This window comes from Scleropages formosus, chromosome 5, assembly GCF_900964775.1.
Source record: "Scleropages formosus chromosome 5, fSclFor1.1, whole genome shotgun sequence".
In the NCBI taxonomy this organism is placed as follows: domain Eukaryota; kingdom Metazoa; phylum Chordata; class Actinopteri; order Osteoglossiformes; family Osteoglossidae; genus Scleropages; species Scleropages formosus.
This window is the reverse complement of record NC_041810.1, coordinates 28,598,470-28,613,542: the sequence shown is the minus strand read 5'-3', so window position 1 is coordinate 28,613,542 and position 15,073 is coordinate 28,598,470. Positions and strand designations below refer to the sequence as shown.

Genomic DNA, 15,073 nt, shown 5'->3' with positions numbered 1-15,073 from the left:
GGTAATTTTTCACTGGAGCAAGTTTAGAGTACTAGAGATTTGAAGCTGTGACCTTTGGGTCCTAAGACAGCAGCCCTAACCACTATGTTACCAGCTGTCCCAACTTACTTTGCTTGTTTTAGACGTGCCTCTAAAGGTGTAGCGTAGGGGTCAGAGTTACTGCCTTTGGACCTAAAGGTCACAGGTTTGATCCCACCTCTAGCTGTAGTACCCTTGAGCAAGGTACTTACCCTAAATTGCTCCAGTAAAATTAACCAGCTGTATAAAGGGGTAAATGATTGTAAGCATGTAATAATTGTGACCTTAACATGTAAGATGCTTTGGAGAAAAGCATCAGCTAAATGAATAAATGTAAGTCACAAACAGTATGTTAATTTTGTAAAAATCTCATCAGTTCACTAATTTTGAGCTCTTAATTTTAAAGACAAAATAAACATTATCCCCACAATCTCCTTTTGAATGCCTTTTTAAAAAAAAAAAAAAAAAACTGATTAATCCCATAAACATGGGCATCTCTTGTCTTGTTGCGGTCTAGAACAGTCAGGGGCTCCAACCATGAACTGTAAACACTGGGAGTTAACAGGATCCACAACTCTATTACTGGGGCCCCTTTCATGCCATCTATCAAGTGGGCAGGCAAACAGTTTGTGTTTGCAGAGATTCTTGGAATTAACAAATAGAAAATGCAGTTAAAGAAACTGGAAACTGTTTCTTTGAAAGCTAGTGTACTACTAAGGATGTCCCTCTGTTTCACAGTTATGGCACAGAGAGTAGTGATGATCCACCTCGGAGACCTGGCTGCGTTCAGACCTTCAAATTCTTACCTTGACTGTTCGTAACACAAGGAGCCAGTACCAATTCAAAACAGTGTATTAAATGTTTGCAAAGTAAATTCTGACTTAAGTCAATGTAGTTTAAAATAGGTGTTCTTCATTGGTTCAGGTGTTTCAGTCAAAAGCATAACATACTTTCAATCATGAAATTGTCATCTTTCATTAAATTCAACTTTTCAAAGCTGAAAGCAAGAGACTTTTTATTTTAAAAATATTTCACTGCGATACAATACACTTACCATATATTTTAGTGAAAAGAATTCTTACATGATAAACGTTTATGATACAAGTCTTGTAGGAAATTTTCAACGTGGAAACCTTGTAGTGTAAAAACACCCAAAAAAAGACAGTTGGCATGTACAGAGTTGGCCAACGCTTGGGGAGCACATGACCCCCTCCCCGTTCTCTGTAGCGTTCTTGGTGTCATTCCTCAGCCCCCTACCCTCCCTTACAAAGGCCAAGGCAGGTCACTGAAGTCCACAGGGCCGCCCAGGCCTGCATCAGCCTCTAGCAGGCTCATGATGACAGCCATGGCGGCTTCGTCGTTGCTTGGACTGCTGGACCCTGGCTCATCCATGATGTCGATGCCCAGGTGGGAGTTGTCGCCTGTAAGGTGGGGATGGAGGCAACGCACACTTTAAATGTCACTTCAAGTGCCGTCTGGTCACACTGTATTTAAATCGCACAATACAGCTACACAGCAGAGCAACATTAAGGTGACCAAATGAGGGTTTTATATTTACATTTATTCATTTAGATGCTTTTCTCCAAAGCGACGTACGTCTTATGAGATACAATGTGTGCATTACACTAGACGGTCATTTTACGTACTCATAATGGAGTTGTTGGAGTAGGGGTACCCTACGGAGTCTGGTCCTGGTACTATCCCGGCTGAAGGAATGTCTGGAGTGCTGCCGTTTTGTATCTGTAAACAGAAACATTTACATTTATTTATAGCTGATGCTGTCATCCAAAGCAAAATACAATTCTGAGGTACTTCCAAAGGTTTACCCATTTTGTAATTCAGTACTATGCTCAAAGGTACTACAGGAAAAGCTGAGATTCAAACTTCAGTTGCTGAAATTCAAAGTGATGGGTCTAACTATTACTCGGCCTGCTGCCCCCCCAAAAGCAACAGCAATCAGGTTTAACCTTTGACCTCAGCAGTTGTAGAGCTTCAACAAGGTGTATGGCAGCAGACATCCCTGTGGCAGGGAAACAAAAGGAGAGGAAGACAGACCTACCTTCTTTCCACCTGGGGAGCAGGTGTCTGGAGGTGGGGTGCTGGTGATGTTGAGGGGGCTGGAGCCACAGCTGGATGGCGAGGAACCTCGAATCCTATTAGAGAGACCCGTCACTCACCGTGGGTTCATGTCCTGCAATTGCTAAGTATTCACTGGCTTCTTCGGTTATGTACAAAAGGGCTGAGTAACCTGGCGCCCCTCACCTTTGGATCTCCATCACCTCCTCAGCAATCATGCGTCCGATCTTGCCCGCTCCCGCTCGTGTGCCCCCAGGGATGCCCGGGACGATCTGAAGAGCTCGCTTCCCTGCTCCTGTAAAGGAATGCATGCTTGTTAGTTTGTTGACCAGAAGCACGGGAAGTAGGACTGCAGCAGCCCCATAGACACCATTGTGTTGAGTGGGCGGATGGGGAATGAGACTTGCCGTCTCCAGCTGTCAGTACGCTGTCCATACTCTGGGGGGAGCCGGCGAGTTGAGGGTAGTTTGGATCCACGCCGTCAAGCGTACTTCCGCTGTAAGAATAAGTGCAATGTTTTTGACTGGTCAAGGCCATCAGGTATCCCCTCTACATGCACTCGACTTCAAAAGGAGGATGTAAATTACAGGGTAACAAAACAAAGTAGCAGTAAAACTACAGTCACGTGTAGTCCCCGAGCCGGGACTTACGAAACAACAGTGTTTGTGGACACTATGTACTCCACTTCTTTGGTCCAGGGATTCATGAAGCTGAACCAACGACTGCGCAGCGTGATGAAGGAGCCATCCTTGATCTTGAACTTATAGCAGTTTGTGTGGATCTTCTCCCTCATCTGCAGCACTGCGGACAGGAGCATGGACAGGGGTTTAAGTTAAATGTGCCTAAAGAGGACGAGGATCTGAGAGACAAACCAAGGAACTTCATTAATATACCCTATCCCCCTGGACCAGATTGCCATCTCCTTGGGCACCTACCTTGTCTGTGACACTCAGCCAGGTGCCCGATGTCGTCTTGGTGGATGTACTCATAGAATGACGTTCCCAACAGCTCCTGGGGGAGGTAGGTCAGGATGGCCGTGGCCCTAGTGGAAGGTAGGAGCCAACAGCATTACGAACTCTATCTTACGATGAAATTCCCTTTCCTCGGGGCTCCTGTTAGCCATCTGTTAGCTACCCCATGATGTGATGACAAATGACAATGTACTCGTGTCCCTGTGTAGATTAACATGGGCCCCATCTCTGCTTCTTCTGTGTCGTACTGTCTGTGAGAGACAGCTCACGCTCACCTCTGGTCCACAAAGACAAACTTTCCGTCAATGGCGTGGCGTGAGACGTACTCCGTGGACTTCACGCGAATGTCGCCGCTGCTGGGCTGGGGGACGATGTGGGGGTGCAGGCGGCCAATGGCCACCAAGCAGCTTAGGTTGCACCCCTCGTTGTCCGGCTCACTGTCCTCGTCCAGGCCCATCTTGGTTGGCGGCCAGCTTTTCAAGTAGCCTGTGCTGTGGATGGTGCAGAAGCTCTTGCGATCTGCTATGTTTGGGGGAGAGACGACAACATGTTTAGTCATTACAATTACAAACTCTGGCCAATCAGGTCGTTCTATGGAGAAGCAGAGATTTTTCCTCTTTAAAATGGAGTAGACATTATGCACAAACACTGCATTTTGTTGCCTGGTTACACTTGGTGTGCAGGAAGGCTGACTATGTCAGATGCTTTTCTCCAACATGATGTACAGTAACTCAGAATAAACTAAAGTGCATCAACAACAGAAGAGCTGTAGACACAGATGCCAGATTATCAAAGCACAGCTTGTTTCTCTGACATCACCATGTTGCAGGTTCACATCCTTCAAGCACCTGCCTATAGAGGTGACATGCAAATGGAAAATGCATAGATAACCATGGCAGATGGTGCAGGACTCCACAGCTTTCAGGAGATGAGCAGAGAAATGGGTCTGAAAGAGATGGGTTTGAAACCCTTCTTGGATGCAGGGAAGGATTCAGCAGCGCCGAGGGACAAAACACAGATTCCACGTGTGTTGATGTTATGAAGAAACTGGCCATCTGAGCAGCAGGCTGCCTATGGGTTAAGTAATCAGGATACTGAGCTAAAGGATGCTCGTTCAAGTCCCAGTAGGAGTCCTTCCTTTGTTCCTTGTGAGCATCACGCTTAACCTAAAACACTCACCTGTATGAAGAGGTAACCACAGTACAAATAGTATGCTATAGATCGCAGGTGATGTCAGACAACCAGTGGTGCTTTGCAGCCATGCCCTGCTGCCATCACGTAGCCTGCGTTCAAGTGTTTGTGGGGGACGGGTGGAAGAGGGGCACCTTTCTTTTTGGAGCAGGTGGAGGGGAACTCCTTATCCTCCATCTTCACCGAGGGTCGGTTGCACTTCATCCTGCAGAAGAAGGAGCGCCGGGCACCGGAGCACAGCCTGGATGGCCCAGGGGTGATGTCTGTCTTCACAGGGAGTCCGGCTGTGAGACACACAGGGACCACAGTTACTGTGAGCGCAGTGATACTCCCTTGTTGTTGTGAGTACAGGACACACCGTGGTTTGTCACTTAGTACACACTGAAAGTGACCCTGTCTTATCTTAGAGAAGCACTATGGCCCGAGCGAGCTGGGTTACTTTTGGCATCGATGAGCCTCTCTCGTGGTGCCGTGTCCGACGACGACAGCTGCTCCTTAACCTTGGCGATGTCCTTTGGGTGCAGGTAGTCAAACAAACTCTGGCCAATCAGGTCGTTCTATGGATAAGCAGAGAGATTTTTCCTCTATAAAGCGGAGTAGACATTATGCGCAAACACTGCATTTTGTTGCCTGGTTACACTTGGTGTTCAGGAAGGCTGACTGTACGCAGACTGACTGTAAACGATGGAAACTCAAGATGTGGAGCAGATGCCGCTGAGAATCAGACTCTCGTAAAAATAAACCGTAAACAAATTTAAGCAGACTTCCCGCCCGTCGGATTTTCCCGCAACAAACCTGGGTGTAGTTGAGGATTTTGTACACCGACTCGGACACGAAAAGAATCTTTCCGCGATCGCAGCCGACCACGAAGAGAAAGCCGTCTGCAGCCTTGGGAGAGGAGAGACTCGGGGTTAACGGCTCATCGCCCATTTTCATTCACAGCAGACAAAACGGTGCCATTGTGGTCATCATACCCTTAGTATTAAATGCTTCAGCTCATCATCTGATAGGAAGGCCGGTTTGTAGTTTGCCTCGGTGTAGGGGTTCGCCGCACCTGTGGGCAAATCGCTGAAAATTAGATTCGAACCTGCAACCTTTGGTTCCAAAGGCAGCAGTTCTAACCACTACCACACACGGGCTGCCCCTTTTCTCCAAGTCATCGTACAATGTCAAGTTTGGACACTGAGATGCTTGCAATGATTTACCCATTTATACAGCTGGGTGTTTTTAGTGGAACAATTCTTAGGTTAAGTACCTTACTCAAGGGTACTACAGCTGGAGGTGGGATTTAAACCTGCAACCTCTGGGTCCAAAGGCAGCAGTTCTAACCACTACGGTACTAGCTACCTCTTTTCTGGAAGTCATCTTACAATGTGGACACTTGTAAGGACACTTGTTTGGACACTTAAATGCTTACACCAATTTACCCATTTATACATCTGGATAATTTTACTGTATTTATTTAGGGCAGATACCTTTATTAAGGGTACTACAGTAGGAGCAGGTATTTGAACCTGGGTCTTTCTTATGGATTCTGGAAGCTCCACAGGTGATCCCTCACCTCGCAGTGTCTTCATGTGTTGGACAGCCATCCGCAGAACGGTCAGCTTGTCCAGCTTGCGGGACATGGCGTTGCATGTAGGCACGAGGGATGCCAACTCGTCGATGAAGCTGTTCATCTTGTCCCGCCGCCGCTTCTCAATCTGGCTGTGCGCTTCTCTGTGCATGAGAGTAAAACGTCAACCTTTACAATCCCACACCTGTAGTCTGTCCAGCTTCGAATAGCACCAGGCTCGATCTGTAGGTAACACACGTTCCATCTCTATTGGTGCAGGTGATCCGTTCCTCGAATTAAAGATTACTGCAGCCAAAGCTTGTGCTAAAATGAGTCCTAACCCTGCCAGGAACATAGGCCTACTCTGTAGACGGTGCTAAAACCACAAACAAAAAGAGGTCCAGGGGGGCACAGATTTGCATACCTGGCATTCTTAATCCGGCCTTGTTGTTCCACACAGTCCCTGGGGGGGGAGACAGACAACGAGATGGTGAGATGAACATCCGCCTTTCACGCAGTGCAAGGATATGGAAATGGCGCAGATTTAAGGGCAGAGCTCCAGACTGTAGGTGCACAACAGAATAAAGTTCACAGTAAAGCACAGTGCGAGGGTTAGGGTCTAGGCCATGAGGTACTCAAACTGCTCCAGCAGAAACTTCCTCTACTACAACCAAGCGAAGCGGCAACGGGTACAGCTGCCGCTCGAGAAAACCGTGTTCTGGATCATTCATTGTTCTTCCAACCTTATATATATTGGAAAGTGCAGTTTTGGAAAATGTCCCAATTAGAGAGCAGCGGCATATGGACAAAATTTCTAACAGATGTTGAACATTTGTGGGGGAAAAAACAATACATGTGATTTCCTGCGAAAGAAATCGCGCAAAGGACCTTCAGCCCCACCTAATTTGAGGCACTTGGTCTCGGCCACGGCTCATCGCAGAGAAACTTCCATTCATACACAAGGGATATAGAACATAATATAACTCAATATGATTTCAAACAGTTAAATCTGATTGGATCTCTTAAATTCTGCCGAATCCGAGTCCCCGCGACCGCACTGTGTACTCTGTTGCGTTGCCCACAGGCAGTGAAGGATAGATGATCATCAGTGTCTACAATCCACATATAATACACCCCCAAGTCACACCAGACATGTACGCGACACCCCAAGCAGCTTTACCTTCCCAGGGCTTTGTCCTTGTCTGCGTCCAGCCCATCCCTGTGAAAAGACAGAAAACACACACTCCTCTTCATGACATCATGTGATAACACGTTTACGAACACCCCGACACTCTAAGACTACACCACAAAGGCAGCAAAATCTCCAACTATGTGCACTTATCAATGGCATTACTTTAAAAACATACATGATAATATAAATTGTACTAAAATTATTCAACAATACCAAACAAGTAATAAAACAAGTATTTCTCATTTAAATTCCATAATGCGCTAAGATGCTACTGAAGAGACACGGTGAATGAAGTGGTAGAAATAGCACATATGATGGCAATAAATTAAATAACTAAATCACATTAAAAAGTGATTTCTCAGCAAAGTAATGGTCTTTGATGAGGACATGAGTGTTTCCCCATGTCCCTTGAGACAGGATGCAGCTCTTTTGTCGCTGATAAACTCTAGTGATAAAGTCTGAATGTCGTAGGTCTCTAGGGTTCGACTAATTTTGCTTAGTATGCCATGTACTGCTTATTTAGTTTTCCAAAAAAAAATCTTTGTCTAAATAGCAGCAGCCTTACAATGGTTACCATAACAACCACCCAGCTTTCCTAGGACTGCAGCGAGTGTAGAGTGTGGGTGCAGAGGTGCTCCAGAACGGATGACACCCTTCATCTGAGAACTTTGCAGATTGTGTCAATACTTACTCAAATGAAAATCCATCAATTCTGCAAAAGCAAGGAAATGGATGTATTATAGTTTCAGCTGCACATGAATCAAGATGCACACTGAAGTCAGATGGACCCCATCAGCTGCAACATTTCTCCGCATCCTGATGCGGTAAACACACTAGCTGTGGACTTCAGATTAACGTTACGCAAAAAAATTATTCAGATCAGCAGTATGCCGTAAGACTAATATTCCCAAGGATCGTTAACGCATAAACATGCATGCATTTGTCAACGCTTCGACATTTAAATGGAGCTTCAAGCACAAACAAAATGTGCCCAGAAACCAATCCAGTTTTGACCTGAAGGGAGCAGGTTCGAGGAACGATTCCACGCGAGATGTGAGGGTACAACAGGTGCTTACTGGAAGTCCGTGGAGCTGCCCTTCCTCTTGCGGGTGTAGTCCATGCCACCCGCACTCATGGTGCTGCTGATGAGGTCGGTGGAGCTGGGAGACATGAACTCGTTCATTGTGGAAGAAATGTCCATTCTTTGGTCTGCCATTAGCTCGTCTGCCAACCAAAAGACAGAGGACAGTGCGTCAAAGCGTTGCGGCGCACGGAGGTGTCATGAATCAGAAACTCTACATTCAAGTGATTCAACACGATACTGAAGGGCGTTCAGGTGCGATTCCACTAATTCACCCATACGGGAACATGAGGAAGGCATGAAGACTCGCAAAAACATAGGGAAAAACATTGACGGTAGAGGAGACAAGTGATGCTCGATCAAGGCGACCACACAAGATGCAAAAAAACCTGCCCCGGAAACTCGCTGCAATCATCCCTACATGGCGTCCTTCTCAAAGCTGCTCGTGTGAGCCACTGCGAGTGCTTCTCCTCTGCAATGAGATGTAGGCACAGGGTCACGGATGCTTTGTTAGTCCCCAAACTAAGCTCTCACGGTCAACAAGAGCATGTCCGCTCCTTGTCCCCCTCTCCCAACCAACCTCTGAGTCAATATGACCCTAACTCCGAACCCAAGGGAGTCCTGTGTCCTTGTATCTCCATAGTGAGCAGAGAAGGTCTTACGTAAGGGGTGCAAAAGCATACAGCAGCTGCAGCTTGGGCTCTCCACCGCTAATGATTCACACGGTGCTCGTGCTCTACGTGTCCTACGATTTTGAGTTTGTGGAAAGCTTTTGGTCTCTATGCATGGGTTACTATGAACCAGACCTGAAAGCCTGCTGAGTATCACCTGGGTGGGATTAAAGGGGTAACAGATCACAGCTCACTGGGTCCAGGTTTCCCACAGAATTAATTTCAAATCAGCAGAGCAATGCACTGGGTGTCCAACCTTCTCTTAAGTAACCTCCGAGACCGACTCCAATTACCCAACAGCAAGACATATGTGCCGTGAGCCTTGGCCTCTCCATTCATCTTCCTTCCTCTGCTAATCAAAGTTATGGTGCTTTAATACAAGAAATTCTAACGTGACCATTTCCAACACAAGTTCTCACCCTGTGGAGACTATCACTTCTTATTTGTGCCACATATTTATGGCCAGAGAGCACAAGAAAAGGAAAAGGAGCACTAGCATTGTGCCATCAAGGCATGTCCTACAGTCTGTCTTCCAGAATGATCCAAGAAGGACCTTCATATGACAATGATTTTCTACTGACTCCCAGACCAGCTCTCTTTCGATGCTCTAAAGATATCCATGAATTGAAGCTGAAGATGAAATCTGACAGCTGTGTAGAAGAACACAGGTGACTTCATTGTAAACCATTTCAGAAGTCCACTTCCCTGGTGCCAGTGGTCCAGAGATTCTCTGGGAACGCTGGTGGCAGAGCCACACGGATGACATCTGAAACGAATACATGATCCCATGGAAACCGATCGGGTTTCTATCCTATCTTTACTGTAGTTTCTCCGAATCAGCCTTACCCCAAAACACAAACACACACGCTCGCTTGCTTTCTGAAGGACAGTCACATGCTGAGAGAGGGGCTGGAGGGACACCCATCACACCTGTTGAATATCTTTCCTAATTCAGTTGCCAGGATACCTTGCAGACCCCCCCCCAAGTTAGTCTATGTGAGAAGCTTCCGGAATGTTCCTTTGCAGTGTTAACACCACCCACCTGAGCCTCCCTCCAAATGAAAGCAGCAATGCTGAAACCCCCACCTTCCTCCCGAACACATCTGAGGCAGAAGAGCAAGACCCTCACAGACCCCTAGTACAACTGCAGACAGACCCTTGCACACACCAGAGAATAGCTGTTCTGGAGGATCTGGTGGGCTTCCACAGTCACGCATGGTGTCTACCTTCTGATCCTTCAAACAAGCTGTAGGCCAGGCAGTGGCGAATACAAGAACTCTCTGTACCGAGTAATACCGATGACCTCTGACCCAGAACTTCACTGCGAACATCGGTGGTTTGCATCTCCTACGTGCTGCTGCCCATCTTGGTACACATCATTCCCCCGTCGCAACGAGACGGGAGTAAAACAGAATCGGGGGGAGTAAAAGTAGGTCATGTGAATCAGCCAGTTTCCCTCACAAAGCAACAAGATGCACTGGAACTAAAAGTACTCACTTTGACTGGGTTATTTTAACAAGCTGAGGGTTGTTACACCAACGCCTTTGTGTTCCACCACCCTTTTCGCTGCTTTCTCGGGTATTTTAACAAGCGTCCAACCCCAAATTAGTGCTCATCTCCACCCTGCTGCTCTTCCTTCCATTTTTTTTTTTTTTTTTATACAGCTCAGAGCAAACATTTGTCAAGCTTTTCTTGGATGGCTATTCCAACCTGGAAAGGAAGCTCCAGCAGAAGCCAAGAGCTGCCTGGTCCTGCCAGGAGAACATGTCCATCCTCCCTCTCAGGCATCATTCTGGTCAAGATAAGCGATCTGAAGCGGCTTCATATTGCTGGATGCTGAAAGACCCCATTCAAGGGTACAACAGCAAAATAAGTGTTGAGATTTGGTCAGCGTTTTAGTTCCCCACCTGATGCAGTCTACCTACTGGACCAACACTTAGAGGTAGATATAACCAATGAAGAAAAAGTTGTAGATGGACCTTGAACCCTAGGATGTTGTGTTCATGAGATTGCTGGTAAAAGTTCTCCATCTCACATGTTCTCCATCCCAAGTGTTTTGTTCCTTGATAGATTGTCTTTTGCTAGCATCCAAACGACTGCGTGGATTTAGAACAGCTGAGCTGAGGTTGCTTTGGCTCTGGAGAACCAGGAAGCGCCAAATGAGATCACGCTCTCGTGGTTCCAAAGGCTGACAACATAGCGTGGGCCGAATTTAACAGGAGTTATGCACCTTTTAGTGCACAGTCAAATGTTTTCTAATAATTTGGACCTTTGACCTGTATGCTCAACTGTCTACTGGACATTTAATTGCCTCACTGTGTGCTCATTCACCATAGAAAACCTGATGGATCCAAAAACATCAGCCCCCGAATCATGGAAAAGCCAGGAGATAGATGGCAGTTAGAGGACATGCTGAAGATTGTGGGAGGAAACTGCCCCAAAATCAAGGTGCTCTCAGAGAGCTCTGAGCCCAGGGTTGGTCGATATGGCCCATTTTGGATTCCCCGCCACCTTCTTTAGCTCCTCCCACACCCTCCCCCACCACCTTCTTTAGCTCCTCCCACACCCTCATCAGTCACACTCTCCATCCCTAAGTCATCCTCCTGGTCTCTCAGCTTCCAAACAGAATTTCACCTTGCTTCTTTGCTCTTGCCTTGTTGGGTGGCCTACGGGTTAGACCGGGCCACAAAATAAACCACCGTTCCCCCAGTTCAACCTGCTGATTTGTCACAGGGACCTGGGGCTGGGCAAACTGGTTAAAGTAATACAACTACATTCACTGATTCAACCCCCGTGCCACGCTATAGCCTAAGGGGGTCAAGAAGTCATTCATACTCTCAACAGCCTGGTTTGCTAATCATATGACATATTCAGTTGTTTGGATGTGAAACCAACAAACTGTATGGGGGAAGAATTCAGGAAGACATCCCTGTTTCATAGGAGGAAACAAACAACAGCAGACAATAACCGGTCCATTGTAATCCAACCGGGGTGCATTCCGAATAGATACACGTCAGTATGGTTTTATACATCCCATTAAAATAAATCGCCTAGGAGGTTCGGTGCATTGAGTGATGAGCAGTCATTCATCAACATACAAAACCTGCGGTTTTTACAACCAGTCCAGGAGGCACCGCACAGGAATTGTAGACTTTTAGCAACGCAGTGACCCACGCTGTTCGCAAACTCCAAACGGGATCGTCTCCGTCTCCTTCCCTTCCCTCATCACACAGCACTCAGCTGTGGCACCTGGCGTCAACTTCGGCTGGACGTTGACCACCATGGGCTGCGCTGTAAACCACAGCAAAACGTCTGTTTCCAAGCCACGCTCTTACATTCTACAGTTTCACAGTAGATCTATTTTGTGCTCTGTTAAAACCCTTAAAAGGGTTCTCCCTCCCAGTCCCTGTAGATCCCAGGTGCCCAGCTTTTGGAGGGAAAACTCCTCAGCCCACTATTTCTGGGCTCATGGTGTAAATGTCAAACCACAGCATACTGTACTTCTGGAGACAACATCTCGGAGCGACGGCTTCTGCTGTGCCATGACTAACAGGCGAGCAGATGGGTGATGCAAAAGCTGTGAAGGAGGCAAGGCGAAAGTATTTTTTTTTTTAAAAAAAAAAAAGTTTGTGAGCAGCAGAGAATTCTCCTGGATAAAGAGAATTCCCCCATCTCTGATCAGCAAGCACACCCCAGGTTGTGGAGGAAACCAATGCATGTCTACTATGGGAAGTCTTCACTCTTCTCTAGGCCTCTTCCACCCCACCAAGCTTGCATGATGTAACCATCAGAGATGTGTAGCTTGTCAGACTCTCCTCCCTAAGCGTGTGTTCATTCTTATGTAGGTCTAATACAGAGGTGCCCCCCACATCAACTCTTGTAATTACTCCAACAACCGGAACAGGAGATGTCACTACTCTAGAAAACCTTATGACAGATCATTTCAGAAGGTAGGATCTGTGATTTTTCTGCAAGACACAATTATCTCCTGCAAGGTCATAAAATATAGTTTTACGTAACTTCATTTGCCCCCAGTCTCTTAAAGGAAAGCCCAGTAGAAGGTAGGATACTCTGGGCTACATTTTCCCTCTCAAACTGGTAACCAACCTACAAGATTCAAGTTAAAGTACTAATTACAAAATGCTAATTTGTTATTCTTCTTGGTAGGAAGAGTAGAGCCGCTACCTTTGGACCCAAGCGTTGCAGGTTCAAATCCTATTCCAGCTAAAGTACCCTTGGGCAAGGTATTTACCCTAAATTGCTGCAGTAAAACTAACCAGGTGTATAAATGGGTAATTAATTGTAAATGGCTTAAAATTTAAGTCACTTTGGAGAAAAACAACTAAATGAATAAATGTAAATTATTTATTAGTATGCTGCTTTGAAGGAAAGCCTCTGCTAAATGGAGAAATGTAATTATACATTATTTCTCTGAAAACTTTTTTCCAAAGCAAAAAACATTGTTAGATCAGGTTGGGCCGTTTTTCTGATTCCGCTCAGGGCAAGTATGTTGATACAGGGTATTACAGCATAAGTCGGAGTTGAAAATTGGTCCTTTGACTGAAAGGCTACAGATCTACTCAATCTGCTGGTCCAAAAAAGAAGACAAAGAGTGAAATATGAAAAACTAGCAGGTCCACCAGAGACACCTTGCAACACTTTCCATTGACAGGGCTTCCAATACCAGATAACAAAAAGAAATCTAATGAGAAGGCACTGTTTATGCAATTCCTTTATCAAAAGTACATGACTCCAAAGCAGCACACTTGTCACATTGTCTGTGGCAAAACAGATGATGTTATTTCAGGTGGACCATTAAAAACTGAACCCAGCAGGGACTCTCTCACACACACACACACACACACACACACACACACACACACACACACACACACACACACACTCTCTGAAGCCACACGTCCCAAGCGGGGTTGCAGCGAATCGGAGCCTAATCCGGCAACACCGGGCGCAAGGCTAGAGGGGGACACACCCAGGACGGGACGCCAGTCCGTTACAAGGCACCCCAAGCGGGACTCGAACCCCAGACCCACCAGAGAGCACGACCCAGCTAAACCCGCTGCGCCACCGCGATCCCTACCACCAGGGACCCAAGGGGGCTCAAAGGGAGCCCAAGAGGGAACCAAAGGAACTATTCAAGGCAGCTGCAGTCTGAGCACCCATGAGACCCTCGTGGCCCCTGCTGACAATACATGTGTGTCTCCAACGCCAAAATGCCCAGCGTAGAAGATGCTCCGGCTCCGCACCATCTTAATCCCGTGAAAACGCAGAGATCAAGAACGCGGTGCGGAAAGTGTGGTCCTGAGAGAGTAACTCTTGGGGGGGGTGGGGGCAGTGGATCAGATACAAGACATGTATGACAGTGGGATCGGTGCGTCTTGGATCAGTGGATGGAGTGGGATAATCAGACACACCCATATCAATAAAAGCTGCTTGATGGAGGTAAAAGTGACAATTTATTGTCTAACAGGAAATTGTATTTGGAGCACCACCATCAAACACTGACTAGAGGGAAATCTGGTGTTTACTAGCAAATTCTATGCAACACCTGGCCTAGAAAATTAAAAACATGACAATGACCAGTGCTCAAAGACCAGGGATCACTGGCCAAAGAGATCAGTGACCAGAGAGATCAGCGAGATGTGACACATTGTATCCAGCTACAGGGTGACAGAGCGCGAGTACGCGCTGTACATGTACCAGACAGATTGTGTCACAGTGACGTTCCGAAACGCAGCGGCGCGCAATCAATCGCAGCTCGGCTGCATTTTTTAACCCGTTTTAAAGCCTTGATGCATTTCAGTGCATTTGAAAGAAAAACACCGCGATCATGCACACAAACGCGCATTTAAACAGCAGTTCGGGCAAAGCCACCGACCCTCCTGTACTAAGTGTAAGCACGCATTACATTAATTTCACTGTCATTTATATTTCGCTCTGGACGCGTCGATATTAAAGCGCTCGGCGGTACTTACGCGGCCGACGACCGGAACGCGCATTTAAATGCAGCCGAACATGGACGGTGATAAACAGCGCAGCGTATGACCTACTTTCCCTCTTCTGTAACGCCTGTCGCACCACTAACCTACTTTTTCGACCAATGACGCCTTTGGATGAGTCTGCGCAGACGTCTGAGCCATTCAGAAAGCGTGTTTTGAACACGTGACTGCCTAGAACGCGAAGAACAGTGCATGAGCCCAATGAGAGTGCATACAGTTCGCCCATAATAAAGTTCTGCAGCCAATAGCAGAATCAAATAAAACATAAGTGGGCGGGTCTTCGGCCTGTGCGTGGTAATGA

The 15,073-nt window shown here is 46.7% G+C and overlaps 1 protein-coding gene across 4 annotated transcripts; it reads right to left on the bottom strand.

Moving 5' to 3' along the window:
- Positions 1-1,058: 1,058 nt before the first annotated feature.
- bmal1a (basic helix-loop-helix ARNT like 1a) lies at positions 1,059-14,870 on the bottom strand. Of its 4 annotated transcripts, none has more exons than XM_018765802.2 (18): positions 14,749-14,836; positions 8,080-8,227; positions 7,695-7,715; positions 6,992-7,030; positions 6,236-6,274; positions 5,818-5,975; positions 5,231-5,310; positions 5,052-5,144; positions 4,696-4,813; positions 4,391-4,540; positions 3,341-3,587; positions 3,030-3,136; positions 2,745-2,895; positions 2,502-2,590; positions 2,281-2,389; positions 2,078-2,171; positions 1,665-1,758; positions 1,059-1,439 (listed from the first exon to the last, which is right to left on the bottom strand). In XM_018765802.2, the coding sequence occupies exons 2-18, from the start codon at positions 8,217-8,219 to the stop codon at positions 1,282-1,284; spliced, it is 1,887 nt and encodes a 628-aa protein (XP_018621318.1). In that variant the 5' UTR covers positions 8,220-8,227; positions 14,749-14,836; the 3' UTR covers positions 1,059-1,281. The 4 variants fall into 4 exon arrangements, with proteins under 4 accessions (XP_018621318.1, XP_018621319.1, XP_018621320.1 ...); XM_018765803.2 differs by having other exon boundaries at positions 3,341-3,584; XM_018765804.2 differs by lacking the exon at positions 7,695-7,715 and having other exon boundaries at positions 14,749-14,870.
- Positions 14,871-15,073: the final 203 nt, after the last annotated feature.